The following is a 12249-nucleotide window of genomic DNA, read 5'->3' on the forward strand; positions in this document are numbered from 1 at the left end:
CTCAGAACACCCCAGCAACCACATAGCAACAGCGTAGCAACCACTCAGAACAGCCCAGCAATCACATAGCAACATCCCATCAACCACATAGCAACAGCGAAGCAACCACTCACAACAGCCCAGCAATCACATAGCAACAGTGTAGCAACCACTCAGAACACCCCAGCAACAACATAGAAACCACTCAGAACACCCCTGCAATCACATAGCAACACCCCAGCAACCACATAGCAACAGCGAAGCAACCACTCAGAACACCCCAGTAACCACATAGCAACAGTGCAGCAACCACATAGCAACAGCATAGCAACCAATCAGAACACCCCAGCAACCACATGCGTAACAACAGCATAGCAACCACCCAGAACACCCTAGCAACCTCATAGTAACATGAAAACAATAGAAATGTAACACTATTAGTTGTACTAGGGCTGCACGATTAAACAAAATTAAATCGCAAAGGCGATAAATCGCGATTAGGCAGAAGCTGTGATTGTCATGCGTATCTTTCAGTGAAACAGTAAATCTCCATCCGAAGGCCAGAGGGCGCTCTCGCGCTGAAACTCCAAATACGCCTCGCAGAAGAAACCCAGGATGAATAAACAGAAGATTTAAATGCTTTTATTAATTCAACGTCACTAATAAACACACGACTATGACAATATATGGTTTATCGGAGTCCCTCTTATTATAATTTTTATTATAATAAAGTATGTAATAATGCAATGCTAATGGACATAGCCTTTATCACTGCTTAGAATACTATGAAATATGTTGTGTGCCTTATTCTGTGTAAGATGCCACATCATCTCACAGAAGGATTTACTTTACACTCGACTGACGTTATGAAGTGAGTTTGGAGTAAAAACATGATATTAAATGTGGTATTTTCACGTGCTTTCAGATGGAGCAGCATTTACTACACAGAGCCGTAGTTCACTGACAAGCTACGCAAACAGCTTTCATAATCGCAGAACGATTTCTTCGATTTCATAATCGTGCGATTAAATCGTCTGCGATTATGAACGCGATTTTGCGTAGCTTGTCAGTGAACTACAGCTCTGTGTAGTAAACGCTGCTCCATCTGAAAGCACGTGCTGGAGATTTACTACTAATCACAGAACCGGCTTTACTGACGAGATGCGCATGACAATAGCATTCGATTAATCGTGCAGCCCTAAGTGGTACATATTTTTTCGTTTATAGTTTTTTTCTTTATATTCTTAATTACTCAGAACACCTTTGCCACATGCTAAAAGCCACCTTAGCAATCTTAGCAACTTCACTTTTTCCTTCAGAAAATACTAGAGATAATAATAATAGTAATAGCAATATATAGCAACCCACCTTCATAATCTCACTAGTTCTTCAGAAAATATACAAATCTAATGCAAAATTTTTTATATATTTTTAGTTTTTATCTTTACTATTCTTAATTATTAATGTTTAATATTTGTGTGTTATTTATTTATTAATTTTTGTTAAATTTCTTGCCAGGTTTAGGTTGCTTACAAGCCATGACTCTGAACTATTATTTAAGATCCCTTTGGTGATATTTGTTGGTTCATATTTTGTTTTCTATGAGTTTTCTCATTCACATCGTACACGACTAAGCTGCAAGTGTTTCAGCACACAAACAGTTTGTTATTCCACAATTTATTTTGCAAATTTGTATTTGTGGCCTTCATTGACACACACTAAAGAAACCTCCATAGGGAGAAGGGAGTCTCGCGTCCTTGAGCTCTCTTAATCATGTTATGGACTCCACTGCCGCGCTATCATCCTCTCTGACCTTCAGGAGACACCAGAGAAGAAACAAACGCACAAATGCGACAGATAATGCTGACCTGCACATAGACGCGGTCGTATGCAGTGATCACGCAGGGCCCCACGGCTCTCCTCTCGTAGGCCTCGGTGACGAACAGCTCCATGGATAGGACGGGAGCGGCGTGGCCTCTCGGGACCCATGGACTGAAATGCAGCGCCTCCTCTGGCCTGGAGGACGGAGTCACGTCTGCTGGACTCACAGACCACCAAAAATAAGACAGTTTTCTGCTCACATATAGTTTCAATTATTAGGTTGCAGTTTCTACGTTCGGATGCTGCTTATGTAGACACACTCACATGGATGACTATCAGACTCGTCTCATTCAACACCTCCTCGCCCGTCCCATTGTTCAAACCCTCCAATGGTTTCCGTTTCCAAAGGAACACCTTCAAAATACATTTAAAATATATAGCAGTAAGAAATGAACCATTCTTCCTCCGTGTCTTTTGATGATGCTCTCATCAAGCCTGTTAACGGTCTGTTTTTCCGCTTGATGCGGTACAGTGTGACCTGGGTCTTCTGTTTTTGGTGTGTGGTTACAGCTGACAACTTTATGCTTTCATGTAAACCACACACACACACACAAGAGGTGTGACCCGGGTCAGATTTAGTTACTGCTCTACAGAACCGTGTCATACTGAAATGAACTACTTTCATTATCATTTTATGCTGCTTTCTGAACCTTCTGGATCTTGACAGGTCAGACGTCACAGATACTGCATTGAAAATATCTGCATTTCAGTTAAACTGAATACAGAATTGTATGCTGAAAACCATGCAGTTACATCAGCTATATTAATATTACACTCATTTTAAAATCCATTTGATCATATTTAAGTATAATTATGTGTCTCGCTCACTGTGTTTGTGTAATGAACTCTTCCATTCGCTTCATCCATTTCTACCTCCGTCCCACAGGAAATAACAGGGAAAACCAACAGGAAGTGGCTTCCGTTGAATTCACCCCAGCAACTGTGATCCCGCAGGGTCACTGTCGACACTGGAAAAATCTGTGTGAATATAAACAATTCAGAACACATAAAGAATCTCAAATAATATGCACCTATTTAAAGGTTTGGGGTCAGTAAGATTTTTTTTAATATTTTTGAAAAAAAGAAAAATCTGCTCAGCAAGGCTGCATTTATTAGCTTAAAAATATACAGATAAAAATTGTGAGATATTACAATTTAAAATAACTGTTGTCTGTTTCATATTTTTTTGGAAACTGTGATACATTTTATTGTTCAGGATTCTTTGATGAATAGAAAGTTCAAAAGAACGGCATTTGTTTGAAATAAAAAATATTTTGTTGCATTAAAAATGTATTTGGTGCAGGGTCATTATAGTTAACTAAAACTAAAATAATAAAAAACGTTTTATCTTTACTTTAACTTAAATAAAATGAAATATGAAAAATCTGAAACTTATTTTATTTCAGCTTCTTGCCAAGTCAAATTTACTTTTCTTTTACCTTAACTGAAATAATAAAATAATAATTAAACTGAAATAAACATTAATAAAACCTAGACATGTTTTTAAAAGAATAAAAATGTAAATACAATTTATAATAAAAAATTTAATTTGTATCAAATTTATACGAAAATTAATATATAAAATGTTAATAAAAAGTATATATATATATATATATTTATTAATACAAATTATAATAGTACTTGATGATACTAAAACAATAATGCTTTACTGTAACTTATGATCAATTTAATGCGTTTTTGCTGAATAAAAGTATTAATTTCCATTCATTTAAAAAAATATTACTGACCCCAAATATGTTTCGTGGCACTTGACTTTGTTTCACTAATTTATTAGCATAAATAAAGAAAGAATATTTTTACTGCTTTTTGTGCTCTGGAAAGTGCAGCCTGTAGCATCTGTGTATCCACGGTAACGGTAAGAGCTCCGCCCCCACACTGGCAGGTGAGCGCCTCACTGCTGATGTCATCCTGCCCCCCGTCTGAAGACCCTTCTGAACCACAAACCCATCTCAAACAGTCGTCTTAATCCCATTTTGTCTAAAAACTTTCATCAATCTGATCAAATATTCAAGAAAATTGTTAAAAAACGATGTTTTTTCACACACATTTTGGCCGTATGTTCGTATGATCAGATCATGCACACATGAGAAATGTCACTCACCTTTTCCACCTTCCCTTAACCTGATGACGAAGCGATTGGCCAGATCAGCCTCGGTGTACGAGGTCACTTTGGGAAAGCCGCTCTGATTGGCCCATTCTAGAAGGTCGGGGGTGCTGAGGAGGTCAGAGGTCACGGTGCTGGTCATGCTGAGGCCGGGGGCTGGAGATCGGTACGGCAGACTCACGTTGTTGGACGACTGAACGACAGAGACATACATGTTTGCAGTTATTCAAGTGTTTGGAAAAGCAGACCGTTCAGAAATAGAAATGCAACTTTGTCCTGAGTGCGTCCTTACATAGACCCTGACGTGACCTCTGACCTCTGGAGCCACCAGAGTCCAGTTGACTGGCGCCGCACTGCTGAGGATCAGAACAATCCTGTGATAGCCTGAACGAGCCACTGGAGGCAGCAGAGAGACAGACGCCTCCACCTGCAGAGAGCTGAGAGAGAGAAACTTTCATTTTTACAGGATATGCGGCATGTTGTCGATTATGACTGAGAATCATTGTGTGTTGGCTAATTAATAAAAGCAAACAGCAATTTCAGAAGCTGGAAAGGGAATTGGGTTTAAATGTAAAAAATGCAGCTTATTTTATTAAGATGAATTAAAAAAGCAATATTACCATATTATTAATGTTGCCCTTTATATGTATGCCTCTTATTTTCCTTTCAGTTTACATCTTTATTTAATTTTTATAAACTGATCAATTTCTTGCATTTCCTTATACTTTTTATTTTTGTATTTTTATGTAAATTTAAAATAAAAAAATGTGCACAAATTTTGAATCTAAAATGACATAAATTATACACATTTTATATAAAGCACTTTGAAATGTGTATGGCGTGTTATAAATGTGTTACAAAACTTTTCATTTAATGACCTTTTTATACGTGTCTTATTTTCCTTTCAATGTGCACCTTTATTTGATTTTAATTAATTTATCCATTTATTCCATTTTAATTTCTTACCTTTTATTTTTTATTTAACGATTCTGAAAATACTTTATGTAAGTTTTCCATAAAAAATTATTTTTTAATGTAAATATTTATGTAAAGCACTTGAATTACCATTCTGTATGCAATGTTATAATTATTTATATATTATTTTATTAAAACATTTACTTTATTATTACTGTCCCTTTAATGTATGCCTCTTATTTTGTTTTTACTGTATATTTCATTTCTTAGATTATTTACATTTTATTTTACTTTTTATTCTTTTTTATTTCTTACATACCTTATTATCACTAGTAAGGAAAAAAGTAACTTTTTCATCAAAATTGCATGTACATATTCCTGTAATTAAAAAAAAATTATTTTATGTAAATGTTTATTAAAGCACCTTGAATTACCATTATGTATGAAATTTTATGCCTCAAAGAAATGTTTCTATTTCTTCAGTTTCTGCTTCTCACTTATGTGTGTGTGTTTGTGTGTGTGTGTGCCGGGGGCTGGAGATCGGTACGGCAGACTCACGTTGTTGGACGACTGAACGACAGAGACATACATGTTTGCAGTTATTCAAGTGTTTGGAAAAGCAGACCGTTCAGAAATAGAAATGCAACTTTGTCCTGAGTGCGTCCTTACATAGACCCTGACGTGACCTCTGACCTCTGGAGCCACCAGAGTCCAGTTGACTGGCGCCGCACTGCTGAGGATCAGAACAATCCTGTGATAGCCTGAACGAGCCACTGGAGGCAGCAGAGAGACAGACGCCTCCACCTGCAGAGAGCTGAGAGAGAGAAACTTTCATTTTTACAGGATATGCGGCATGTTGTCGATTATGACTGAGAATCATTGTGTGTTGGCTAATTAATAAAAGCAAACAGCAATTTCAGAAGCTGGAAAGGGAATTGGGTTTAAATGTAAAAAATGCAGCTTATTTTATTAAGATGAATTAAAAAAGCAATATTACCATATTATTAATGTTGCCCTTTATATGTATGCCTCTTATTTTCCTTTCAGTTTACATCTTTATTTAATTTTTATAAACTGATCAATTTCTTGCATTTCCTTATACTTTTTATTTTTGTATTTTTATGTAAATTTAAAATAAAAAAATGTGCACAAATTTTGAATCTAAAATGACATAAATTATACACATTTTATATAAAGCACTTTGAAATGTGTATGGCGTGTTATAAATGTGTTACAAAACTTTACATTTAATGACCTTTTTATGCGTGTCTTATTTTCCTTTCAATGTGCACCTTTATTTGATTTTAATTAATTTATCCATTTATTCCATTTTAATTTCTTACCTTTTATTTTTTATTTAACGATTCTGAAAATACTTTATGTAAGTTTTCCATAAAAAATTATTTTTTAATGTAAATATTTATGTAAAGCACTTGAATTACCATTCTGTATGCAATGTTATAATTATTTATATATTATTTTATTAAAACATTTACTTTATTATTACTGTCCCTTTAATGTATGCCTCTTATTTTGTTTTTACTGTATATTTCATTTCTTAGATTATTTACATTTTATTTTACTTTTTATTCTTTTTTATTTCTTACATACCTTATTATCACTAGTAAGGAAAAAAGTAACTTTTTCATCAAAATTGCATGTACATATTCCTGTAATTAAAAAAAAATTATTTTATGTAAATGTTTATTAAAGCACCTTGAATTACCATTATGTATGAAATTTTATGCCTCAAAGAAATTCTAACAGCGACACCAGCAGGTAAAGTAACAGCAGGAGTTTGAGCCCATTGAGTTTTAACAGACCAACTGAAGCGGTGCGGTAATTGAGAATGAATGGGGAAAAATCACGTGAGAGGAGACAAAGCCTCCATCGCGATATGATTGGATATGACTGGTTATGTTCGGCTGTGATTGGTTCATGCGATAAATGCCGCCTCTTCTCAATCAATCAGTCTGAATGAACAATATAATGGATTTGAATTTTTTATGTTATTATAACCTAAAGATGCTATGTGAAAGACACACATTATTAATTTACTTTAATTATATATATATATATATAAATCAAGAATGTCCATTTAAGAGACGTTATGAACCTGGTTGACTAAGTTTCAGCCTCTCGTCTCAGTTTGTGATGTTCCACTCTGGACTCACCTGCACAGTCCGGACCCCGAAGACCAGAGCCGGATGATGTGCACCTCCATCTCCACGGGCTGGTCTGACGGGACGCAGCCGTGAACCTCCTGCTCCTGCAGCTCTGACGCCAGATAGTTCTGAGACAGAAAGAGAGGCCGCAGGCGGCACTCACTCGGCATGCTGGGATCTGGAACCCAGACGAGAACACAATAAAACACAATTCAAACTATTTACATGAACGGAGGAACAGTGTGTGTTTTTACCTTCTCCCAGACGGAGGTAAATGCGGTTGGCACGAACAGTGTGCGTGAGCGACGAGATGGTGGCGTGACGCTGGTAGATCCAGCGCAGAAGGACACGGGGCCGCGGCGGCAGAGACTGAATCTGCTTCACGCGGATAGACAAGCTCGAAGACTCGGCCGTAGAGTTCAGAGACACCTGGGAGAGCAGGTGAACGCCTAAGTTACATTTACATTTAGTCATTCTGCAGACGGTTTTATCCAAAGCGACTTACAGTTAGGGAATACATAAAGCGATTCTTCTTAAAGAGGCAAACAGACACAGGAAGTGCTTGTAATACCAAGTTTTAGGCATTGGGCCGCGGCGGCAGAGACTGAATCTGCTTCACGCGGATAGACAAGCTCGAAGACTCGGCCGTAGAGTTCAGAGACACCTGGGAGAGCAGGTGAACGCCTAAGTTACATTTACATTTAGTCATTCTGCAGACGGTTTTATCCAAAGCGACTTACAGTTAGGGAATACATAAAGCGATTCTTCTTAAAGAGGCAAACAGACACAGGAAGTGCTCGTAATACCAAGTTTCAGGCATTGTTCAAATAAGTACATGCTAGAAAGGGAAGGAATAAATAAAGAGAAAGACAACGTTTTTTTTATTTTAGGATGAAGTCAAGTAGTGTCGAAAGAGATGAGTTAAATGTTTTCTCATTAAAGCAACTGTAAGTTATTTTTCCTCTTAAAAAATCTATTTGAAAATAATAAAGCGAATGGCATCTGTTTAGTTTGGTGAGCTGGTACGAATTTCCGTTAAAAAGGCAGAGTTGCTTTTCGGCAGCAACAAATGAATGATATCCACTGACATTTTTAACTTCAAACCGTTGCTTCTGGCTAAAATATGAGTCCATAAAACTTTCTCCAGTGAAAAACTTGTCTTGTCTGAATCAGGAGAGTAATATACACAAATCACTGTCTACAAGCCAAAACAGCTCTAAACAAATATGTTGTTTTATTTTAATGTGGGAGGACAACAGGAGATGGACTTTTTCACTGGAATAAGCGATATTATGGACTCATATTTTAGCCGGAAGCAACGGTTTACAGTGAAAAGTGTCTTGATGGATTTGTTTCTTATAAACACGCAGTTTTTCTCTTCACAAGTCATTAACTGATGGACTGGAGTGGTGTGGATTACTTGTGGATTATTGTGATGTTTTTATCAGCTGTTTGGACTCTCATTCTGACGGCACCCATTCACTGCAGAGCATCCATTGCTGAGACACTGATGCTAACTCTCAGATGGCCTGATGGTGAGTAATAATTTTCACTAATATTATGAAATAATAACAGTATTAGTAATAGATATTAATACAAAATTATATATATAGATCAGATCAGTGAGTCAGTGTGGGACAATAAGCAACATCACACACCTGCACCATCACGTTGATGTTGTGCGACAGTCCTTCGTTTTCCAACACCCAACGCACAGCATGCTGGGAGCACAGGACCAGAATCACTAACCGGTTGACGGGACGAGAGACGGTCAAAGGTCTCAACACCACCGTGACCTGCGGAAAAGACACCCGAGTGTGATGGGTGCACACCATCTGGACGAATACGAGCAGACAGATGTCTCACACCTGTTTATTGGAGGCTTTGCCCACAGAAATCACATGGGTCTCTTTAGCTCCGCCCTCTCTGGCCGCACAGCCTGTTCCCGCCTCAAAGCACTCCAGCTGAGCCTGCACTGGATGCAGCGCCCCCACAGGCCACATGGAGCACTGCAGCTCCCTGCTGGACACTGACACACACAGAGATGACTTAAAGGGGTCATATGATGCTATTTTAAAGATCATTATTTTGTGTATTTGGTGTAACAGAATATGTTGACTTGCTTTAATGTTCAAAAAATACATTATTTTTCAAATACTGTACATTATTGTAGGTCCTCTATGCCCCGCCTCTCCCATACACATCGTTTTCAACAAAGCCCAAGATCACTGAACATAAAGTTTCAGAAAAATGTGTTAGTGCTGTATTTTCTTTCATCAAAACCAGAGGATTTGCTATAATTGATAATATCAATGTTATTTCAGTATTATTTTAAATACTATTATAGTTTTTATTAATATTTTGAATTAGTTTTTTATATCATTTTAGTTTTAATTTCAGTTTAATTTCTAGTCAGTTTGTTATGTGCATTTCGTTTGTCATTTTATTAGTTTTTGAATTAGCTTTTATTTTTATATTTTCAGTTTTTGTTTCAATCTTAGTTTAATTTTCATTCATTTTGTTGTGTTGTTGTCATTTTATTTTCTTATGAAATTTTTATATCTTAAATTTTAGTTTAATTTGTAGTCATTTTAAGTGTTGTTTTTTTCATTTGTGTTCATTTTTTAATTAGCTTTTTCTTGTTCAGTTTTCATTTAAGTTTAATTTTTAGTAATTTTTAGCAATTTTTTTACTATTTAGGTTTAATTTAATTTAATTTAATTTCACTTTTAGTTTTTATTTTCTAGTTAATAATTAATCTAGTTATTTCTATTTTCTATCTAATTATTTTCTAGTTAATAGTGATTCAGCTTAAACTTATTTCAAGTAGGGCAATATGTCTATCTATCTCATCTTATTTTATTTCAGCTTCTTGTGTTATGTTTTTAAATACTTTAATACTTCATTAAATACTCAGTTAATAATAGTTAACTGCAATAACCCTGGGTAATAGTATGTTTTGTAATACCATGGAAAAATCATATCTTACAGTACCATGATATGCAATTATTAATATGGTAATTATTATACAGTACAGTACAGATACCATTACTGTACCACGGTACGTCATAGTACTCCAAAACACACACGTGCTAATACTCACTCACACGTATTTAACGTTGAGTTTACGTCCAACTCAGAGACGCAAATGAAACTCACACACCTGTCATACACGGCGCAGGATACTGTTAATGCATTCGCATAAAATCACCACACATCTACGCAAGCTTTCACATGCAGCCTTGAGAAATGCATCTGGCTGCTCTCTCTTTCACCTGCATCACTGAAACAACTGAGACCACAGCTTGATCATCTTTTGTATTCTGCATGACACTGTGGGCATTTTCAAGTGGGTTTTACCTGCAGTTCCAACCACAGCCAGCAGGACGAAGAATACAGCACTGCCCGTCCAGGGCATCATCCTTCAGCACTTCACAGATTTCAGGATCAGATTTCTGGCTTACACTGACATACACTAACAGATAAAAGGAGGAATGTGACAGTGAGTGAGACAGAGGTGCAGAAACACGACAATAATACGACGAAAAAAGCCCACACCCCAATATTCAGATGTTTCCAATATTCAAGTGACTTAAACTTTTTATTTTAAACCATGCACTGATAGCACACTTACATCATGGAGACGTCTATTTGACGTCTGCATTTTACATCTGCAAGACTTATTTTTTAGTGTCTATAGGACGTTTTCTATCAGATGTCAAATATACGTTTTTAGAAGATGTCTTTAAGATGTTTATGATTTAGAATGAATGTAAAACTGACATCTTAAAGACGTCTATCAGATGTTTGTACACAGCAGATGCTTTCCAGATGAAGAGGTCTTTAACAGACGTCTTGCAGACATACCTGTGATATCTGGGTGAGCTCATAATAGCCATAAAATACAACTTTTTTTCAGTTTAGCTGCACACATTGTGCCTATATTTTGTGCCTACATGTTCTGCAGACTAATTATACCCATTACAGAACGTGTGTAATGATGTATTTATATAATTTACTAATATAATTTTAAAAAAAAACAATTCTAAGCACAATTTAGTAAACGAATACAACTTAAAACTTCAGCAAAATAGATTAAATAAACCTTAATTTAATGTATTGATTAACCCATCTTTTATTTATTTATATGTTTCAACTAATAAATACATATTTAGTTCCTCCAAAACTCACCTGCAGCTAGTCTTTGACCCAAATTACATGACTGATGCGCCCGTTTAGTCGCTCACCCGAGACAGAGGATAGGACGGCAGCACCGGACCCTGAATGGACAGCGTTCCAGCCCCACAGAAGAGCTCGCATTGGTTGCTCCGCGTCTTCTGGGGTGAGGAAAGTTCGGGCCAGCTGATGTAGTTCGGAGAGGGGCGGGGCCGAGCGGCGGGAGACGCGCGCGCTGGAGGCGGGAAGAGAGTTTCCCGCGCTTTGACCTGAGGGAGAGAAACAGGCTGAGACCGTGAGACGAGAGCGGCGAAAAACAGGTAGAGAAAGACACGGCGCAATTACATTTGGGAAATTGTAAACAAATCTATGCTTGTTTGTTTGTGTGTGTGTGTGTGTGTGTGTGAAAAGAACAACTTATAAACCAAAAGTGAGAGAAAAACACGTTTTTTTCGGACAAAAAGTCTGTGGTGGTAACAGTACAGTGATGTAGTATTACATATTTTGATGGGTACTAAATCCAAATATCATGGTAATACTATGGTACATTTATGTTATTGTTAAATCTACTGGCTGTTTGGACTGAGAGAGAGAAAGATTAAGAAGTGAGCGCCGAAAATCAGGTAGATACACAGCACGATTACATTTTATCAGTGTTGGGGGTAACATGCGAGTTAAGTAATCAGATAATTTTTTTCAAGTAACTAGTAAAGTAATGCATTTCTTTTTAATTTACAAGGAAATATCTGAGTTACTTTTTACATTTATTGACTGACAGCTCTCCTTTCCTCATGTTGAGAGAAATCAGGAGTGAGTGCAGAGGTGTTGTGTGCGCTGAGTAAACATGATGTTACTGTAGCTCTAGACTAAATGTGAATATACATTTATGCATCTCACCTGCACAAAAAAAGAAGATTCAGTATTCCTCAAAATCAATAAAAACTTTTTTTGTGCTGAACTTTTTTTTCTACTGCATCCTATTCTTCATGCAATCCAGAATGACAGCAC

General features: G+C 36.6%; 1 protein-coding gene across 1 annotated transcript; it reads right to left on the reverse strand.

Annotated features, from left to right (window-relative positions):
- Positions 1-1463: 1463 nt before the first annotated feature.
- Positions 1464-11334, reverse strand: LOC107742418 (transforming growth factor beta receptor type 3-like). Its single transcript, XM_016555357.1, has 12 exons — positions 11257-11334; positions 10426-10540; positions 8934-9094; positions 8724-8861; positions 7320-7494; positions 7075-7243; positions 5570-5714; positions 3983-4178; positions 3682-3809; positions 2689-2838; positions 2117-2214; positions 1464-2052 (listed from the first exon to the last, which is right to left on the reverse strand). Exons 2-12 carry the CDS (start codon positions 10484-10486, stop codon positions 1779-1781), a joined length of 1695 nt encoding a protein of 564 aa, XP_016410843.1. The 5' UTR covers positions 10487-10540; positions 11257-11334; the 3' UTR covers positions 1464-1778.
- Positions 11335-12249: the final 915 nt, after the last annotated feature.

Source organism: Sinocyclocheilus rhinocerous, unplaced genomic scaffold, assembly GCF_001515625.1.
Source record: "Sinocyclocheilus rhinocerous isolate Xijiao unplaced genomic scaffold, SAMN03320098_v1.1 scaffold5670, whole genome shotgun sequence".
In the NCBI taxonomy this organism is placed as follows: Eukaryota; Metazoa; Chordata; class Actinopteri; order Cypriniformes; family Cyprinidae; genus Sinocyclocheilus; species Sinocyclocheilus rhinocerous.

Bases quoted from the DNA above. Each gene is read 5' to 3' on its own strand.
- LOC107742418 (XM_016555357.1), bottom strand. From the start codon at position 10,486: ATGATGCCCTGGACGGGCAGTGCTGTATTCTTCGTCCTGCTGGCTGTG. The intron at 7,244-7,319 runs GTAAAAACACAC...TCTGGGTTCCAG, and splicing joins TTACCTCCGTCTGGGAGAAG to ATCCCAGCATGCCGAGTGAG. The intron at 5,715-7,074 runs GTGAGTCCAGAG...TCTCTCTCTCAG, and splicing joins TCGGGGTCCGGACTGTGCAG to CTCTCTGCAGGTGGAGGCGT.